The sequence below is a fragment of the Polypterus senegalus genome, chromosome 6 (assembly GCF_016835505.1).
Source record: "Polypterus senegalus isolate Bchr_013 chromosome 6, ASM1683550v1, whole genome shotgun sequence".
NCBI classification, from domain to species: Eukaryota; Metazoa; Chordata; class Cladistia; order Polypteriformes; family Polypteridae; genus Polypterus; species Polypterus senegalus.
Window position 1 is genome coordinate 31707102 of NC_053159.1, and position 22247 is coordinate 31729348.

At 39.9% G+C, this 22247-nt stretch overlaps 1 protein-coding gene across 2 annotated transcripts in view; it reads left to right on the plus strand.

Annotated features, from left to right (window-relative positions):
* Positions 1 to 1651: 1651 nt before the first annotated feature.
* ldlrad2 (low density lipoprotein receptor class A domain containing 2) overlaps positions 1652 to 22247 on the plus strand; it is a 56709-nt gene continuing 36113 nt past the window's right edge. For both annotated transcript variants that reach the window (XM_039755769.1, XM_039755770.1), the window contains exon 1: positions 1652 to 1969. In XM_039755769.1, the coding sequence (XP_039611703.1) occupies positions 1879 to 1969 (91 nt within the window). In that variant the 5' untranslated portion in view covers positions 1652 to 1878. The remainder of the gene's footprint in view (positions 1970 to 22247) is intronic.

Sequence of the window (22247 nt, forward strand, 5' to 3'; positions counted from 1 at the left end):
AATAAATTATCTATCTTTCTATCTATATATCTATCTATTTATCTAATCTATCTATGTCTTCCTGAAAAACCAAGACATTTTTCTTACTTCTTATTGTATGAATGTTTATTTATGTTTATTTTAATGTTATATAGTATTTTCACAAAACAGATGCTGTACAGTGTAAGTGCTATGCTGGACCCTTTCCGGGCTGGGAAGCCATAATGCAAAGATAATATGTAAGTAGGCATAACCCGGCTGGGATGAGACTCAATCAATGTCCCATGTGGATAATATGGACAAGTTGGTGCATCAAGAGCGGCTCCTTCCCCAGTACAGTAGATGGCAGTGCTCCGCTGGTATGGAGTCAGCATGGACACTGCAGGGATTCATGGGAATCATAGACAGACAACCTTGTCATGGTCCTTGGCTGACTCAACAGAGGGTGCTACAGGGAGAAGGACTACGTGCTGCAGGAGGCTTCCATCTGACCAGGAAGTGTTTCCATTGGGCTATGCCCAATATTAGAAGTAGGGTCCAACACAAAAGCAAGCCATCCAGCCTCCTCCAGTTGAGTCAGAGCTGGGAGGCAGAAGGCAAAGCTCACCTGGAGCACCTGGGACTGTTTGGTGTGCTGTGTCTGGGATTTGGGGACCCAGTTGCACCCCCTTTCCTTTACAACAGATAACTAGCTTTAAAAATATTTTTCTTGGAGCCATCAAGGGTAGCGAGGGCAAAGATTGCATCTGGGTGGCTTGGGCCAGAAATCCTGCTTATATACAGACAATGGTAAAGCTCTCTTATATGTCACTGTGGACAACTTGAAACCCTGAGTAGACAATAATCTATTAAATTATTTGATCTTTTAGAAGATAAGGGAGCCAATAACTTTAATGGGGCACCTGGGGTTGCCAGAAACCTCAGTGGACCAGTGGCCTTGGAGTTTCAAAAAACACTCTGACCTTTGATATGATCATAATGAGCAAAGCAGAGCAAAATGATTCTTTCCCAATGATCAATGGGTCTAAAACTGGAAAGGTAAGTTGAGGCAAAGATGCACTGGCAGGAAGGAAAAAGGATTAGAATTTGAAGACATAAAAAGGAAAATGGAAGATAATAGCAAAAATGTTATTGTATAGCATCAGAAGATGAGAAAGGGAAAAGACATATTATTTAAAAGATAGTGCAATGCATTTACAGTGCACCAGGAGTGAAGCTACAGAATTTTACTGGCTGTCTGCTTTCCATCAAATTTTGCTTTTTACTTTTGTTCAACCCTCTTTGTGTTTATGATTTAATAAAATCATTTTGATCACTCTTGGGTGCTTTGATGCATTCATTTCAGTTTGGAGTGAACCCTGTAGGTGCCTTGTATTATTGTACAGTATATAAAGAAACATAAGCATAACCAAATAAAGGTTGTTAAGAAGTCACTTTATCTTTTCAGCCCTTCATTGCCTTCCTTTTTCATATCCACGCGCTCATTTTCAGCTTTCCTCTCTGAAATGTTACCCTCTTCCCATCAGTGTTTGCCCCAGCATTGTTTAGGATTCAAACTGGCCTACCCCCATCCATCTATTATATTGCCACCGTTGTTGTGGTAACGTAAAGCAAGGGACAAAGGGATGAATCAGACGCTCAAAGCCAGAAGAGTGATTACACTGGCAGCAGTTGGGAGCATCTGAAGAAAATACTCACTGAGAACTTGCCAGTCATTTCTCTAATCAACTCAACTGGTGTTTTGCACAATTCCAAGAGAAATGTGAAGTTTGCTTATCAGACGTGTCAGTAAGGAGGCAGACTCCACAGTGAGCCAGCTGCTCAGGGCGTACGAGGATTGCAGTTTCTCAGCGTGGGCTGTCTCTGGGAACTCTGAAGGAGTACCAAAGGAATGTGGAAATGGCTAACGTAGGCACATGTTTGCAGCTTTTGTCAAGGCTCTTCATCGTCTTGAACTGTGTGGCACAGCAGGTCCAGGCTGTAGAAACAGGTAAGCATTTACTCTGTCCAATGTTCAAACCAAGTGGAACCTCCTGGGAAGACAAAAGGCAATCATACCGGCCCCTCTGATGACTTTTCTAATTTGTGCCATTAGCAGTGTTTTACTAATTTTATCTTACTCATTTTGTTGATAAATAAGTGTAAAATGTGGATATATTTTTAGTTTTAAGAAAATTTTTCCGTATGCATTTTGTTGTTGCCTTTCACTTTGTAGAAAGGCAGTTTTAGATGAACACTGCATATTAAAATATTTGAACTATTATAAGAAATCACATTGAGCACTCCTAGTCAATTTGAATTAAAACAATTTAGAAAACAGCATTCACATAAGCAGGATGTTTCAAAACTGGTATCATTTAACACGGAATAGAAATTTTACACATAGTAAAAGATGAAATGGTGATGATATTCAGTGGCTCACACGTTGCAGTAGCATGATTCAAAGAGAGAACGAGTAGTGAAAAAATCATGATTCCTACTGTACAAAAACATTTATTAATCTTGTAACAATACTAATAACTATAATAATGTGAAAATGTCATTTTTCATATGAGTCTGTATGCTAGTCTATGTAATATAAGGTGATTTCTGTTGTCTGGCATCAACAGTTAAAGGAGGCTTGCTTCTAGGTTAATGCAGCTCTGCATCAAATAAAGGAAGACGGCTGATGCTTCTGCTCTTTAATTTAAATGCTAGACCAATTGTTCACAACTTTTTTTGGACAGAAATAGCTGTATATATTCTGTCTTGCATAATATGTGAATACTTATGCTATTATAATTGGGACATTCCCAATAATAATATTGTCCTCTGTTTAATTAAAGTAAGCCACATTTTCGATTGCTGGAAATGTGTAGGCACAGCTTTGAACAGCTTATACACAGAGAATATTAATGTGGGAATAAAGTTCTTGTTAAGTACTAGAAATTGTATATGGCTGACAATATCTTCTGCCGGGTTCAATACTCTCCATTTACTGATCATATTCCGAGAATATATGTAACAAAGCAGGAATAAGTGCTAAATGGGATATTACAATGCAAATTTCACTCACATGGCTTAATTTAAGCTTTGTAATAGGATTGCTGGCATCATTCATTGTCAAAGCTGTATTAATGTTGATTCATGCTGCTTATAAATGTGCCTAGACGAGTGTATTAGATCAGTACAAGGGTGGGGTGTTCATTACTGAGCACAAGAAAAAAAAAACAACCCTGGGTGAAATGGCACTCCAACACACAATACGTCCTCAACCCGGTCAAAACCCACACAAACATGAGCAAACAAATGAATTTTGCCCAGGCAGTGCTGGCTAATTCCACCACAGGATCACAGAGACTCTTCTAAGAAAGACGGGCACAAAGCAAAAGTCAGTACAATATGGGATGCCAGTTTTGTCTCAGATAGTGAAATTGTGTAGTCCAGGTTTAGGGTGGCAGACTGTACTCTAGCAGCCTTGAGTTTACAGCAGAACTCAACCCTTGTCAGGATGCAATCCATCACAGAGCACACGCGCTCATACTAGGCTGGCACATTGTGATATGTTATATGTATAGACTGATATAGAATGTGACTGGAATTTGATCTGAACACATTCATGAGGAGGCAGCAGCACTAACTACTAAACCACTGTGTTATCCTGGTTGTTTTAATTAAAAAATTATGACAGCATTACAGTAAGAGTCCAGACTGAATTGTAATATTACAAATACTGTACCTTATATGGCATGGGGGCACTTGAGCACAGTTTCTACAACTTCATCTTGAAAGAAAATTTTGTGCCTTTGATGTCTGTCTGGAGTTTTCACATTCTACTCATGTTATCTTAGCTTACTTCTAGATACTCCTATTTTTCTGCACATCTTTGAGATGCTATTTTAGTATTTGGCATCCTGTCCAGAGAGGGTTTTCTGCACTCTTGCAGTCATTGCAGGCTTAATGAATGAGTAAATAGATGAATGCAAAGGTAGGTGGGTAGTGTAATAGATGGACTCGTAAATAAATAAATGGAAGAGGGACAAGACAGATGGACTGAAAAATAGATGGGTAAATTAATCGATACATATGTGGATGGAATGAATGATGTAAGGATGAGTGGATTAAGGAATGGATTGAAGGATTGAAGGAAGGAAACCATCAGTATCTATCTATCTATCTATCTATCTATCTATCTATCTATCTATCTTATCTAAACATCTCTTTTTAATATTGCAGGTTATGCTACGGGCAGCACGGTGGTGCAGTGGTAGCGCTGCTGCCTCGCAGTTAGGAGACCCGGGTTCACTTCCCGGGTCCTCCCTGCGTGGAGTTTGCATGTTCTCCCCGTGTCTGCGCGAGTTTCCTCCCACAGTCCAAAGACATGCAGGTTAGGTGGATTGGCGATTCTAAATTGGCCCTAGTGTGTGCTTGGTGTGTTTGTGTGTGTCCTGCGGTGGGTTGGCACCCTGCCCGGGATTGGTTCCTGCCTTGTGCCCTGTGTTGGCTGGGATTGGCTCCAGCAGACCCCCATGACCCTGTGTTCAGATTCAGCGGGTTGGAAAATGGATGGATGGAGGTTATGCAATAATTAGTGTTGCTACCTTACAGCTTCAAGAAATAGAATTTAAACCACAGTCTGGTCACGATCTATGAATAGTTATGTTCTCTCTGTGTCTGTGTGGGTTGTTAAGTGGTGATTTTAAATTGGTCTGGTCTGTGCGTGTGTGTGTTTGTGTGTCCAAACGTACCCTGTTCCTGACCAATGTTCTATCCAGGTTTGGTTCTTCCGCGTTGCAAGAGCTACTAGAGCAGACTCCAGCAACCTGCAAGCCTGCATTGGATTAAGTGGGTTCTATGACGGATGGATTAAATAATATTTTTAAATATTACTTGACACCACTCCAATGTGTACACTGATTTGTTCAGTTCACTTCCTTTTAATAGGTGCTTCACCACACCCGAAACAGTGTTACAACATTCTTTCATTCATTAAACTAAATGTGCATTCTGTTACCCACAATGAAACTGAACTTGTTATGTCTTCAGCCTTTTTATTCCTCTTCCTATCAAAAAGTGACCTTTAGGACATCTTCTTGAATTGAAAGTGAACAAAAGCACAAGAACAGAGGATGCATCTACTAAAAATCTGGAGGACTCTATTTTGAAATAATCGAGCAGAGAATAATAATTCTTAATCTGAGCTTCGTTCCAACCCTTTAGTATGTTAGTACATATAAAAAATGTTAAGTTTCATGCAAATGTCCATCCATCCATTAATTATCAAAATTTCGCAATCGAGCTGTTTTATTATTGAAAGTGCTATCAGGGAGCATCAACTGCAAGGTGAGAATCATTCTTGGGCAGGGCATTGGTCCATTATGGGGCACATTCTAAGCGGCCCAATTTGGAGTCATCAATTAAACCAATATGCATGCTTTTGGGATCCACGCAAGCTCTACACAGACAAACACTAGTCTAGGATTTGAATCCAGGTTGATATATCTGTAGGACAGAAGCTCCAACTGCTATACCACCCTCATACTAAAATTATTAAGTTAACTGATACATCAGTCACTATCATTTTTATACAGCTAAATGATATATTTCCTGAATATCTAGGGGAAAACACTAAATAGAGAAAATATTAAAAAGTTGTGCTTTTTTCACAGAGAGAGACCTTCTTTTTAATGAGCAACTGCTTGCAACACTTTTATCCTCTTCTGTAGCTCAGAGATTTGGTTGGAATGTCGACGTAATGGATGTTTGCCACCTTGGCACCATGCTGTTAGTGCAACTTAGCTGAATAAAGCTGGCATGGCATAAAGAGTTATTACTATACTGAAAAGCTGAAAACAAGCAAATTCAGACACCATTCCTATCTGCTGTATTAAGGCATCTTTGCTAAAAGATTTGTCCATTTGTTTTCTGCCCTCAAATGCTTGCTATTCGCCAGAATAGGCCTCTACATCTTGCAGTGGTGACCAATTTGCATCGGTCCTGAAAACTGATGAATGGGTAATTAAAATAAGCCAACCAGTTTTGTGCTACTGGCAAATGAAGAGTGATGGCACTTGGATATACCCTTTTAGACTTCATGATGTGCAGGGTGGCATGACTGCAACTTTGGCTCTAACAATATGAGCCCAACCCAAGTGAAATAAATTAGTTAAGCACCATGCAAAAAATCTACTAAAGCAAAGGAGTGTGATGTCCAGCACAGGTCAATCACTACTGGTTATTTCTAGAGAAATATACTTTTGATGCCAATGCAACCCTTGCAGGCAATAATCTAGTGTATATTGACACCCTTATAATATACAAGAACTCCATCATCTCAGCATATGTTGTAACCAGATTGATAAACTGCCTGACCTAACCCGGACCACTGTTTATATTTTATCCTTGGTAGATCTCCACTTCTGCCACTTTTACAGCCTGTTAATATCACTATATCTATACTATAATATATACCTATAATTATAATGGCTTACTTTTATATAATGCATGGGTCAAGCTGCTAAACAAGCCTCCTAACAAAAATCTATCCTTCAAAATATGAAATCAAGCACACAAAAGTACAAATACATATCTCAGAAAAAAGAATGGTTGGAAAATTAATTTTCTGAAACTAGTTTATTCCAGTTAAGGTTTCTTTGAGCTGTGTAAGGATTGTTTAACAGAAAACCTTAGATTTTTCAGTCAGTCATTTTCCAATCCACTATATCCTAACACAGGACCACAGGGGTTTGCTGGAACCAATCCCAGCAAACACAGGGTGCAAGGCCACCGCACGGCACACACCCACACACCAAGCGCACACTAGGGACAATTTAGACTCTCTAGTGCACCTAACCTGCATGTCTTTGGACTGTGGGAGGAAACCGGAGCACCCAGAGAAAACCCACGCAGACACGGGGAGAACCTGGGAAGCGACCCCAGGTCTCCTTACTGTGAGGCAGCAGTGCTACCACTGCACCACCATGCTGCCATTAGATATTTCAGTCGAAAATAAAAAATAATTTTTATTGTTATGCCCTACAACTTGTGTTTGAATCCAAATGATTTGTCTGATTTGCCAATTCTTCAAGACTGCATAGATGATTGAAGAAAATAATGTCTTACACTTTTCTTCAGCTAAATTCTTATAAAACTGAGATTTTAATAATTGGCCAGCAATGAAATACAGTTCAGGGCAAGCAGGCCGTAAGGTGTTTTGACACCAAGTATTAAAGCAGTATCCAGAAATGTAGGGGTGCTTTTTGATTCCAGATTGAGTTTTGAAGCTCAGGTAAATAAACTAACTACTTTTATCAATTGAGAAACATTGCTAAAATCAGAATATCTTTATCATTTGAAGATACTAAAAGGATTATTCATGCCTTTAATACATCTGACATGATTATCAAAATGCTTTGGTTCCTACACTGAACTGTTTATCTGTTGCCCAGCTTCAGTTGGTGCGTAATGCTGCAACTAGATGACTTATAAAATCAAAACTACGTGATTACACTACTCCAATTTTGGCTTCTCTCCACTGGCTTCCTGTTCAATTTAGAATAGGTTTTAAAATCTTATTGATTACTTTTAAGGCTTTGCACGATTTATCTCCTGCATATGTTTTTGAATTGTCGATACTTTAAAACAGTAAGACCACTAAGATTGTTTAGTCAAGGTCAACTGGCTGTTCCAAAGTCTTGATTAAATAGGAAAGGTGATAAAGACTTTCCTGTGATGATACCTAGACTTTGGAACAGCTTACCGCTGGGCATTAGATCAGCTGATTCAATAGCAATTTTTAGATCTTATTTGAAGACATACTTTATTGTTTAGTCTTTTTACACATACATGATTAATTGTAAATCTGTTTTAGATTTTATTTGCTTTCCTGAAGTGTTGTTTAATGTTGATTTTATTTGTTTCCTTATGTATGTTGGTGCAATGTGAAGCAGTTTGTGGAGTGTTGTCTGGCTTGAGAAGTGGTATGTAAAAGAAACTGTTATGGTTATTATTATAGATGTGAGAAAAATGCAGGAATCAGTTGTGTTGTCTGTGCCCATGAAACTGAAAAGACTGGACTAAATTTCAAAATTCAAGCCTGTACTTCCATATAGGGCTGAAAACACAAAGCAGGCTTCACCATCACAAGGGAACCCTGGCTCCCAAAACTCAAGAAGCAGGCTTGCAGCCTGAACTGTTAAAAAGGGGCCAAAGCTTATATATCTTTCAAAAGGTACAGGAGAAAAAAAATATGGCCCAAATAACAAATACAAAGTTCCTTAAAGGAACATTCCACCCGATTTAGATTTTTTTTTTTTATGGATGCCAGTTGTATCAAAAAGTTTGCTATCTCTGTTGTCCATGAAAACATGATATTAACAAATTTTCTTGCCTATCAGTACAAAAAACATGGATTATGCAGCAGATAAAAATGATCATCTTAGCTGAGGATTGTACAAAATGTTTAAAAATCCAAAGTAAGAGCAAAATGAAAAAGTAGCAAAAGAATTAACAATAAGTTGCCTAAGAGGCAAACCCAAGAAAAGCCATAAACCAAGAACAGAGTAAAAATATCCTGAAACTTGAATCAAAGAAATAACTTACAAGAAAGGAATCCAGAAATGACCCAAGCAGCAAGAGAGCAGAAATGCTAATGTCTTATTTCTGAGCTGAGACCTCACAGACTTTAATAAAGGCTGAAAGCTGTCCCCACAGCTGTAGTGTTATTGGGCCCCAGCCCCTAAGGTTCAACATATAATTGACAAGGGTAGTAACTAGTTAAATTAACATTATTAAAAGATGAAAAGAAAAATCACACAAAACTAAAACAAATCAAAAAATTCTTATCAAAAGATGATTAAACATAAAATGAAAGATGCTTTTATTAAAAAAAAAAAAAATCAAAATAATACAGAAAAGCAGAAACATGAACAGGCAATGTACTACCTTAACAAAACCACAACCCTAACAACATGTTAGTTTATTACAGGCACACTTCTGCATATGCTGACCAGAGTGGCCACCTTCATTGAAATATGGATGGAAACTAATGCACAAGGGAAAACCAACAAGAACTTGGGGAAAAAAAAACATACAAAATGTGATGAACAATAGGAGAACATTCTGCCCATCATGCTAGATTGTTTAGCTAATAACTAAGCTGTGTTTTTATTTCATCCAGATATTTCTTAAAGGTTGTCAAGGTTTCTGCTTCAACTCCATATCTTGGTCTGATTATTTCATCCAGATATTAAAGGTTGTCAAGGTTTCTGCTTCAACTCCATGTCTTGGTAGTTTGTTCCAGATTTCCACAACTCTTTGCATAAAAGAAGTGCTTCCAGGCTTCAGTCCTAAATGTGCTTCCCCCTAATTTCCTCTGGTGTCCTCGATTACGTGACTCACCATTAAGTTGAAAGAATTCTGCTGGATGTACTTGATCAAGGCCTTAGAGAATTATGAAGGCATGGATTAGGTCCCAACACAGTCTCCTCTGCTTGAGACTAAGTAGGTTTAATTTACTGAGTGTTTCAGATTACGACATGTCTTTCTGTCCTGGGATACACTTGATTGCTCTCCTCTGCATACCTTTAAGTGCTGCTATGTCTTTCTTGTAGCATGCTGACCAATACTGCACATAATACTCCAAATCTGGTCTCATAAGTGCATATATTCTGAGCATAACATCCTTTGATTATATTCAACAGTTTTTGCGATATAACCTAACAATTTATTTGTCTTTTTATTTGCTTCTACACATTGCTTAGATGATGAAAATGTTCTGACAACATAATCATCTAAACCCTTTTCAGAAGCTGCATCCTTTAGGACAATGTGTCCCATTTTGTACTTTCAATTGACATTCATTTTGCCCATGTGTAGCACTTTGTACATTTCTAGAATCAACTGCCTTTTCCAAGTGTTCTCCCAGTTCTCTAAGTCTTTATTTGTACTGCCTGCTCAGTGTCTGCTATCCATCTAATTGATATGGAAACTCCACTTGGATATGATAAATAGCCTCTTCTCCACAAAATGATGAAGATTGCAGAAAATATTTACAAATCCTGAGTCACCCACTGTATGCTTGGAGTTTTCATGGTCTGTCTGTGTTACTGTGGATTTTCTCCTGGTACTCCAGTTTTCACATCCTGTTGACTCTAAACTTGCCTAGTTTGCCCTACACCGGCTGGTGTTTAATCAAGTTTGCCTTCTGTTTTTGCACCTACTGCTGGTGGGAGAGCTCCAACTCCCCACTACCTAGAAAAAGGAGCTGATAAAATGGAAGAATAAAGAGAAATACACATGTTCATGAGTATGATAGTGTATCTGTCTGACAGAAAGGATAAACCTTTATCTGATTCTTCTTTGCTTGCTCTATTTTCATTCCTTTCTGCTATGCAATTTTCTAAGAACATGTTTTTGATGTATTAGGTGTTCATTTTTCTTTGTGTTTCAAGTCATGGTGGCACCCATGTAAAGCATATTGCATTCTACAGTATATTTAATGTAATAGTAGCCTGTATAAGGTGTCACAGTGGTGTCTTATCTGTCAGCTTTAGATTGTCAAGGTCCTTAGTTCAAATCCCAGCGTGGTCACTGTGTGTAATTTACCCATTCTCTCCACATGCTTTTCTCCAGGTTCTTTTCCTCCCACATCTCATAGTCATCCAGCATCTTTAATCTTGCCCAGCGTGACATTGTGGCAGGGTGCCCTAAAACAAACTAGTGTTCATTTGCTCTTTTGTTCAAGGTTGGTGTGGCATTCTCATATCTGTACAACACATTATATGATGTAGCATTATTCAGTATGAGGCTGCATGGGGCTGCAGTTGTTAGTGTTTTCTCCCTCTCTGATATAGCTGCTTGTGTCCTATGTGACATTTTCTTGTTCTTCCTGTGTCTCCATGGATTTTTCACAGGTATTTCCTTCTAATATCCCCAAAGATGCACATGTTAGGTAAACTGGCTAGTTGTGGGCACCCAATCCAGGGTTAGTTCCTGTCAGGTTATGGCCACTCTTGACCCTGATTAAGTGGGTTTGAGAATGTGTTTGTCCAATGCAGTGTGTCCGACCAGCATTAAGTTGCTGTGTTCTGTGGGCCGCTGCATTTGTGGGCATTGCTTGTCCACATGCACCTGACATTGTGCTGTTTATAGTGAAAGCCTAGCTTAGCAACAAGGACTTTAAATAAAAGAGGTGCTTCTAAAATGACACAGGGCTCAGAAAAAGTTCACTGATGACTGTAGAACCCTTCTATAGTCCAGTAAGGGTAGAAAGGAGGTCACAAGAGTGAGTAAGGGGTTTCTGTCACCTATCACTGCTCAAGAAGGGAATTCTCGGAGGGTATCAAGGTAGAAGAGATGGCATGAAGGGACAAGCAGCCCACCATCTTACAGCTTCAAAATTCTTAGGTGGCTCAAGGAATCATGGCAACACAAACCCCTCTGCCCTACAAAAGCAGAAAGCCAAACAGAAATTCTCTGTGCCTGGGTCATTAAAGAGCAAATAAGAGATGAAATGCAGGAGCATGTGAGGCCACTAGGAGGATCTCTTCTAAAAAGATCCAAAGATTTTGTACAGCAGATTGAACATTGAGGTAAAGATTAAATGTGTGCACCCTGTCATTTGAAAATGAAGAGGTATAGATAGAATATGTGATTGGTACATGTAAGGAACACTTTCTAAGGATATCTCATGACTGTAACAGGGAAATGGTGAGTTGCTTAGGCCTGAAGGTTTATTTTGTCAGCAGTTTTGGTTTCTCCTTCTAGTCATCCCTTTTCTCTTTATTTGGATTAAGAAAAAGTGAATAACAAAAAAATGAAATTTAATACCTTCAAGCTCACATTATATAATTTTATTTAGCTTTATGTAATAACTTAAAAAATAAACTCCACTGACAATATAAGAGACTTTTTTGGAGTATGCACACCACAGCTTTTATTCAATATCTTTGCCTAAACGTAGAGCTGTTGACAAATGCTTCTGGCAGGATTACAACAGAGTGACTTTTCTCTTTTTTCACTGTTTGGTTTTCTCAGTTTCGGACTAAAGAGCTCTCATTGACCCTGCAGCAGAACAATAGTTTTTAATTTATTCCCATGCCTGTTGATGGAAGATAGTCAAACAGCGCAGCCTGTATTCCAAACACCCTGCTGGCCGCCATCTCTGGCAGAGAAGGGAAGCTCTGACAGTTTTACTGGGGGATCTCACTGCTGGCAAACAGGCACAAACTTCAGAGAAATATGCCTTCTAGTCTGGAGGTTTTCATTAGCACTTGTGGTTTTTAATGAAGAACCTATCACTTACTATGTATGTGCACATTACAGCTATTACATGGTAGCTAATCTTTTAATTAGGGCAATTCAAGTGCTTAATTTATAGTTTGCCTGTTGCAATACAGTATGTACAGTATATATAATGTAATTGGTTGGTGATTATGTTAAAGGTAGTACTGCCAGCATATGAGCTCTTCAGATTTAATGGGATAAAGAAAAATAGAGCAGTAGGAGAACACCGTATCCTCAATAAAAGTAAAACTAAATGGAGCAGAGTTCAATGAAGGAATAATGAATAGCTGATAGTAAAACTGAGACAAACACATTCTTTCAAGGGATTGTAAAATTCAAATGTTCTCGACTTTCAAAACAAAACTCAATACAATCCTGAAATATCATTGAATGTCATAAAATTACACAAATGCTTGATACAGATTGAGTAGCATGATAAAAAGTAATGTATACACCTACAAGGAAATACTACGCATATACATTGTGCAAATTGCGCAGGGGCATCCTTGGACTTACGTGTCTTATCATGGAAACTCGGATTCCAGATGACCAATTTGATATCCTTTGTACTTTGTACATATCGTAGTCCTGAGAAAGATTAGCAGGTAAAATTCTTGTTTCTTGTTCTGTCCTCACTAAATCCTTCCTTGTCAATGAGGTAATTGATTCAGATCTGTGATTTCAGTAAATCCCTTTAATTCAGGCTTATAGCAAATTTAAATTGAAATGTTAATTACAGGAATTAAAGCATAAACTGACATAACCCAAGCACTGTACATTATCCAAAAACAAAAAACACCATAACCCCTGAGAAGCATGGTGGTGGAAGCTTCATGCTGTGGGTATGTTTGTCTGCAGCAGGCCTTGAAAGGCATGTGAGATTAGAGGGTAAAATAAATGCTGCAAAAAAACAGGAAAATCCTGGAGGAAAATATTTATATTCCTGCAAGTCAATGACCATAATCATAAAGCCAAAGCTACACGGGAATGGATTAAAAGCAGGCACCTCATTTATAAAGCTTGCATACACACAAGAAGAGGCTTGTAATGTGTTTACAGAACTTCCCGTGCAAACGTCGGGATTTATAAAAGAAAACTTGACAAGAAAGTTTGAGTATATTTAAAGCAACTCTGCCCCATGTGTACTCAACATTTCTGAGAAAATGGGCAATGACGACACTCTTGATCAAGCAGGGAAATGCAGCCAAACCAGTGAAATGACGACTCACAAAAATAATGATTCATATCACTGAGTTGTTATTATAATGTGTGTTGACATGACAAACATATTATACCTCAAAAGTGATGAATATTAATGCAGAAATTGTATTTTAGTTCACTTTAAAGAGGGTCAATGCATATTTGCACTGAAGAACTTTTTTGGTTTTTAATCAGTTTACATTGGCTACCTGTTGTTACTTCCCATGGAGCTGGCTGATGGGTCAAGAATATCTTAGTCAAGTTTCAGCCCATCATGGAAGCACTGACTGTCTGAGTAGGCACTACATACAGTTTTCACTTGATGTATAATAATAAAACATAACATATTTTTGCCAACATAAAAAGTCATTTTGCAACAGTGTCAAGCCCTCCTAATGTAATGTGGTCACTTTACTGCACTCATATTGCAATAAGGGCATCTAGCAAGAATGAAGCTGCTTCTGTTAATTGTAAACATTCCATTAACTTTCTTCTTCTTCTTTTCACTGCTTCTCTTAGAGGTTGCCACAGTAGATCATCTTTTTTCCTATTTTCCTGTCCTCTGCATCTTGTTCTGTCACACCCACCACCTGCATGTCCTCTCTCACCAGATCCGAAAACCTCCTCTTAGGCCTTCCTCTTTTTCTCTTGCCTGACAGCTCCATCCCTAGCATCATTCTTCAAAAACAACCAGCATCTCTCCTCTGCACATGTCCAAACCAACACAGTCTCATCTCTCTGACTTTGTCTCCCAATCGTCCAGCCTGAGCGACCCTCTAATGTACTCATTTCTAATCCTGTCCATCCTTGTTACATCCAATGCAAATCTTAATGTTTTTAACTCAGCCACTTCCAACTCTGTCTTCTGTTTTCTGGTCAGTGCCACCGTCTCCAACCCATATAACATAGCTGGCTTCATTACCATCTTGTACACCTTTCCTTTCTCTCTTGCTGGTACCTGTCTGTCAAAAATCACACCCAACACTGTTATCCACCCACTCTACTCTGCCTGTACTCTCTTTTACACTTCTCTTCTACACTCCCCATTACTTTGTACTGTTGCTGCTAAGTACTAAGCAAACATCCATTTTTGCCAACTCTGCTCCCTGCATACTCACCATTCCTCTGAACCCCCTCTCTTTCACGCACATATTGTCTGTCGTGGTCCTTCCTGCCTTCATTCTACACCTCTCTAGGACATACCTCGACCTGCTCCCTCCTCTATTTACAGATCATAATGTCAACTAAAAACATCATAGTCCATGGAGACTCCTGTCTAATCTCCTCTGTCAACCTGTCCATCACTACTGCAAATAAGAAATAGCTCAGAGTTGACCCCTGATGTAATCCCACCTCAACCTTAAACGTATCCGTCACTCCTACCACAGTCACACTTCCCTCGTACATATCCTGTACCAGTCTTAGAAACTTGTCTGCCACTCTCGACTTCCTCATACAGTTCCACAACTCTTCTCGAGGCACCCAGTCATATGCTTTCTTCAGGTCCACAAAGACACAATGCAACTCCTTCTGGTCTTCTCTATACTTCTCCATCAACACCTCAGACCCAACATCGCATCATACTGCTGATCACTGATTATCACCTCCCTTCTTAACTTAACTTCCACTACTCTTTCTCATAACTGTATGCTGTGGCTGATCAGTTTTATCACTTTGTAGTTTCTACAGCTGTGCACGTCACCCTTATTCTTAAAAATTGTTAGCACTACATTTATCTTCCACTCTTAAGGCATCGTCTCACTTTCCAAGATGGCATTAAACAATCTGGTTAAAAATTCCAATGCTATCTTCTCCTAAACACCTCCATGCTTTCACTGGTATGTCATCTGGACGAAAGGCTTTCCAATTCTTCATCCTTTTCATAGCTGTCCTTACTTCCTCTTTGTTAATCCATTGCACTTCTTGGTTCACTATCTCCACATCATATAAATTCTCTTTCTCTCTCATTCTCTTGATTCATTTCAAAGTACTCTTTCCATCAGTTCAACGCTTTCATCGCTTGTGAGTATATTTCCATCTTTGTCTTTTATCCCCTGTGGGGTACAGTCCGGACACAGACAGGCAGATATGTTGGTTCACCACACACGTTTTATTTTCAATACTATTTACAGTGCACAACCTAGTGCCGCAGCACCAATCACCCCTTCAAGTTCTGGCCAACACAATGCCTTGCTCATTTCTTAGACTGCCTCCACTCCTCTCCTTCGAGCTCCGTCCACTTCCACCCGACTGTTGCCGTCGACTGGAGGGAGGCGGCCCCTTTTATGCACGCCCGGATGGGCTCCAGATGCTTCCTGAGGAACCTCTGCCGACACACCCCCGTGTGGCAGAAGCACCAACTGTGTAGCCGGAAGTCCTCCGGGTGTTCCTGCTCCTCTTACCCCCAGCACTTCCTGGTGTGGCGGAAGTGCTGAGGTCCAGGGCTCCCAAGGCATTGGGGCACCCCCTGGCAGTGACCACGGGCCCCCACAGGGTTGGGCTTCCAAGCCTTCTACCCGTGGCCCCCAAAGGAACCAGGGCAGTTGCCCCCAGATGGTCTGGGGAAGGCGCAAGCCCTCCTCCGGTCCTCCTGGGCGTCCCGGCCAGGTCGCCACCCCAGCCACCTCTGACACCCCCTAACTTGCTACTCATGTTTCTCAGCTCAGTTCCTCTATCTAACCAATCAGTACAGGTCCTTTTCTTCTTCCTTAGTGTTCAACCTTTCATACAACTCATGATACCCCTTTTATTTAGCCTTCACCACCTCTCTCTTTACCTTAAGCATTATCTCCTTGTACTCCTGTCTACTTTCTTCATTTCTCTGACTATCCCACTTCTTCTTCACCAGCCTGTTCCTCTGTATACTCTCCTGAACTTCCCCATTCCATCACCAGGTTTCTTTGTCCTCATTCCTCTGTCACACCAAGCACCCTTCTAGATGTCTCCCTTACTACTTCTGCTGTAGTATTTCATAACTCTTCACAGCCACCTATAGCCTGTCTTACCTCCTTCCTGAACTCCACCTTACAGTGTTCCTTTTTCAACTTCCACCATTTGATCCTTGGCTTTTCCCTCAATCTCCTCCCTTCTTGCTCTCCAACGTCATCCTACAGACCACCATCCTGTGCTGACTAACTAAGCATTCCCCTGCCACCACTTTGCAGTCTCCAATCTCATGTGCACTCCACTCTTGTACATCACTCTGTGTTGCTCCCTCTTCTTAAAATATGTATTCACCAGATTCACATCATCCTTTTCACAAACTCCACTACAATCCACAGTGTAACCTACTCATCTCCTCCTTATCTCCTTTGTTCCCGTCACCGACATGTCCATTAAAATCCACTCCAATCACCACTCTCTCTCCCCTGGGTACACTATCCACCACTTCATCCAGCTCACTCCAGAAATATTCTTTCTTATCCATTGCACACCCAACTTGTGAGGCATATGCACCAATAACATTCATCATCACACTTTAAATTTCCAGTTTCATAATCAACACTCTATACAACACTCTTTTCAGCACCAAAACACTCTTGACGTACTATTCCTTAAGGATAACCCCTACCCTATTTATCCTCCCATCTACAGCATGGTAGAACAATTTGAACCCACCTCCGATATACCTGGCCTTACTCTCCTTCCATTTGGTCTCTTGAACACACAATATATTGACCTTCCTTCTCTCCAACATATCAACTCGCTCTCTTCCTTTACCAGTCATACTGCCAACATTCAAAGTTCCAACCCTCTTTTCCACTCTCCCAACCTTCCTTCTTTCTTCCTGCCTCCGGCTGCAGCTTTCCCCTCTTCTTCTCCTTTGGTCAACAGTAACCCAATTTCCCAAAGCACCCTATTGGGTAACAGTATTAGCAGCCGTTGTTAATCTGGGCCTCGACTGATGTGGTATGAAAATCTGTATTGTCCACATATTGATCTGGCAAAATTTTACACTGGATGCCCTTCCTGACACAACTCAACCCATTTATTCGGGCTTTGGACCAGCACGAAGAAACACACTGGTTTGTGCATCCCCTGTAGCTGGGTTCCATTAACAAACAAGTCAAATATGATGCCAAAATGAGACTGACAAACATCATGTCTCAGTGATCTTGGCCAACCCATTATTCATTTATTTTGAGGCAAACTAGCTTTGGCAGATGTGACAGTAATGTACGTGGTGATTGGCTTGTTGGTGAGGTAACTGGCTGAACCGTTGGTGTTTCATTTGGCCTATACTGCTCATTGTATCAGCAATCATGTCATTACATGTGCCAAGTGATAATGGCTACCAGCTCAGACCTTACAACTTTCCTGGACCTCCAGAACACAGATAAGAGGCACTATAATGCCATGAATTATCTTGTGTGCTGAATTGCAGAGCTCAGCCACATGCTCTTGAATGTAAGTGGTAGAGTCTCGACATGTAAAGAGGAAGGCTGCTCTACCAGCGAATGAATGTCTGCAGCATCGTGACTGTATATGTATGAGGTTGATTAGCATTGAGGTGTCTTCTTGAACACACATTTAAAAGATGATTGGGATTTATGAAGGTAAAGTGCATACAAATGTGTGTACACCAGGTTTATAAATCTGATTTTTTTCAGCACACGCATTTTCCTGTTTTTTGCTGTGCTCATATTTTCATGATCAAATTTACACCCAATTTTTTAAATGAGGCCCCAGGAGTGGCCGAGTCACAGTATATTTATAAAGCTTTGTGGCTTGTGCCCACAGACTCAACACTGTCATGCCTGCCAAAGGTGCATCTACTAAATATTGTCTTGAAGGGAGTGAAAACTTATAAGATCAATTATTTTGCGTTTTATATTTATAATTAATATCCACCACTTTGACGTGGAAGATTCTTTTTCTGTTGATCAATATTGAAATCTGTTTGTGATTCATTGTTTCATAATAAAGTAAGAAAGCTTCCAAAAGGGTGAATACTATTTACTGTATTTGTACATTAATAGCTTTATAGGAGTGTGGCTGAGCTCTACGTACCCATTTTCTCACCTTTGATGGTCATACAGCACTGACAGTCCACTCATTTACTACATATGGAATGCTGCAGTGTCTTTAGTACCCAGTTTGCTACCAATTGGGCTGCCACAGCATCCTCATTACCCCCTTTGGTGCTGCAGCATCCTCAGTACACTCATTTGCCACAAATGGAGTGTTCCAGTACATCCATTACCCCCTGTCTAGTGGCCTTATCCTAGATTCTTCATAAGAATCTTCTGAAAATATGGTTACGATTTTAGGATCAATATTGAGTGGCTTTATATGGTTTCTTTGAAGAAACTGATTTTGTTCTCCTCACCGAACGCAGAAGGGGTCAGAACAACTGAGCATGGAGGAGTATTTTCCAGTAAAGACGTACTTCACACAGCACTGAAGATGTTCCCACAGAGAGAGCGTGGCTGTTAGTTAACATTCCTCTGAGATGGTCTTTAAGAATCTGCCCTTCGCCCCTGGAGACGCTTGTAATAAATGTTTAAGGAGTCATAAATCTTAGCATTATTTGGTCTTCCTTCCAGCTGGGGGGATAGAGTTCGGGTGAGTTTGGGACACAAACATTTTTCAAAGCACCTCTTAGAAGAAAAGAGACACACATGAGTGGTTGAAAATCTCAGCCTATCCCTCTTCATGGCAGAGGGTGACAGTAAAGAGTAGTGTTATTAAAGGTACTGTTGTTTTTAAAAAGAAAAAGAAAGTTGGCAAATTACAGATAATAGAAGTTTTGCTAAAGCAACTGAACTTGTGACCTCCTAACCTAGAAACCAAACACAGAGAATTCTTAATTACATACAGTCTTGATTTATATTCTTGTGGCTTTTTTAACTTGAATCAGGAGTGGGTCATATGGTAAGAAATGATTAGGGTGGGCTTTGTGTAGTACTGTTAATTTTAAAGTGATTGATTTTGGATAAGGACTTAGATACAAGTCCAGCAGGTACCCTCATAGTGAGAAAGACAGTATGCCATTTTTACTTGTCAATGCTGTGTTCTACAAAAACCTTAGCAGATGATACCATTAATCCTGTTTTGGTAAAAGCTGAAGTAACCAAGCTGTTTTTCCAAACACAGTACAAGTCCCGGCTGTTTGCTGTATGTCAAAAGAAAGACTTAAAACCAGACTGAGTGATTTCCATGTCAATCAAATGTATCCATCCAATCAACAGTAAGATAAAAATTTGATAATGAGAAGGCTGGCTTACAGGCATTGGACTTTCAAGGTCAAAAAAGTGAACGGTGAGCTCCGCTGTTGCAATAAAAGAGAAGAACAATTAATTATTAAAGCAGGAATCAATGCTACACGAAAGTCTTTCAAATTTACACAGTCTTATTCTCCCATGATTGAGGAGCTGTCATCTCTTACTCTTTCAGCATGCCTGATTGGTGAACCCATTGGTTTCCAATTGGTTTTCTGAAACCCCTTGACTACAGAATGGTGGTTGCCATTGAATTAGATATTTGACATCTAAACCAATCAGCTGCTCCAGTGATGATTTAGGTGTGTCATATTCAATGAGGTCAATATTTATAAAACAAAAAGTCATGAATGCTTGTAATTATTTTGAACACTTTGCAGAGATCTTTTTTTTTTTCACTTTTACATTAAAGAGTCATTTTCTGTTGACCAGCATAAAAAAAGCCAAATTGAATCTACTGGGGTTCAATGTTGTGTAACAATAAAATCTGCAAACTTCTAAGGGGGTGAATATTTTTTATAGATACTATATATAACACAAATAAATGTAAAATATGTAGGATGGACACACAGTAGTTCACACTTCTTCATAGCCCCTTGGACTTAAGTTTAACATGTCTCTTTGTGCAGTCCTCCCTTTGTCTGAGGAGCTTTTTGTTCCAAATATTTCAGTTTTTCTCCCACATTACAAAGTTGTGTAAGTCAGACTGAAGTACAGCTCTTATATATGGTGGCCCCGAAGGGCAAGTGGCAAAAAATGTAAAGGTGTGACGCACACAATTAAACAAAGAGACGTGCACACTTAAGGTGACGCACACATTCAAACGAGGTGATGCGCAGAACCTCTTTTGAATGTGCGCGTCACCTTAAGTGTGCACGTCACCTTTTTTAATTGTGCACTGTTGCCAGCCTTAAACAGTGTCAGCCAGCAGCTTGGTTGTCTGGTGAAGAATGAAGGAGAGGTGCTTCTGTTGTTTGGTGATTGACCAGAAGCCTAATCTGTGCCGGTTCAAGAATTTTAAGTATAACCAAAGTGGGACACTTGGCTAGGCTTTGCTGAAGCATGGCAATTGGTGAATGAGCGGCCTCATTTCCAAATCTTCCTAGATGGAGTTTGGATGGTGCGAGAACGAAGGTGAGTCAACTTCATTACCTAGGCCAGGCAGACTCTCTGGAGGAGGGGTCAGATGACATGATGGATTTCCATGAACTAAATAACATTGCAGCGATCGGTATGGACAGAGCATCTAGGACTAATTATCAATCGAATGCTTTTCCCAGGAGGGCAAGAAATGCGAACGTGGGGAACTTAGTTACTTCAAAGGGAACTCCTGGCATGTTTTTTTCCGATGAAGCAACATGTAAAGAAATGGATCTAAAGGATGGTTGCCTGTGGTTAATGAACTGTTTGTGATAGTGAGTATTTAAAACTGTCTTGTTAAAAGTTAACAGTGTAAGAATCAGGACGCAAACTGATGCAGGAGCGGCCATGTCTGTAACTTCTGAGACATTGTACTAGTTTAGCAAGTTTCCATTGTGTCCAACGGATGTTGCATTAAAAACATATACATCAGAAAATTTTGTAGTTTTGGGAAAGTTACTGGTAAATGTAGAAAATGAGGGAAAAATGATTCAGTTGCCACTATTGGTTGTAAAAGGGGCTGGAGGTGCTTCAATCAGGCAAAACTGGCTTCCTTATTTAAGGCTAAAAGAGAGTGGTCTAAATTCAAGGATAGAATACAAGGTGTCTTTTAAATGCTCTTCCAATTTTAGCAGCAGATATTGCTCAAGTGACAGCTGGAGATTCCATGTTGAAGAAGGTGAAATTCTACAGTATACACTTAGAGGGTGGCCAGAGTATATAAGTGAGGATGAACTGAAGCCTTATTGCAGAGCTCACAGTAGGGAATGATTGTGTGCATTTGGGGGTTGAGAGTGGTAATTCCAGCATCGTTACATAGTACCCTACTGGACAAGTTACATGAGGAACACTTAGGAATAGTAAAAATGAATATGTTAGGCCAGAGAGTCATTTTTTTGAGCCAGGACTGGATCGGTGGCTGTGTGCAGATCCTGCCATGAAAATAGGAATCTGCCAGAAAAATTATCTTTACATTCTTGGAGTTGGGTTCAAAGGCCCTGGCAGAGGCTTCATTTAGATTTTTGTGAAAAACATGGACAGATGTTTTTGGTGTTAGTGGATGCCTATGCTAGGTGGTCGAGATTGGAAAGATGAATTCCACTACCACTAGGCTGGTTGAGATTTTGAGAAAATTATTTGCTGCCTATGGTCTTCCAGAAGAAATACTATTAGACAATGGTCCACAATTCAAGTTAGCTGAATTTGCCAAGTACCTTAGACTAAATGCAGTACGAAAAAGACTTCAGCACCGTATTGTCTGCAAAGAAATGGAGCTGCAGAATGTATGGTGCAAACATTCAAATTATAATTGGAAAAACAAACAGGGTGTCTGGGATCATTAGAGCAAAAGATAGATACTTTCTTATTTGCTTATTGTACCACACCACATGGCACAACAGGAAAGACCCCTATGGAGCTGTTTCTGAATTGACAGGTATGGAC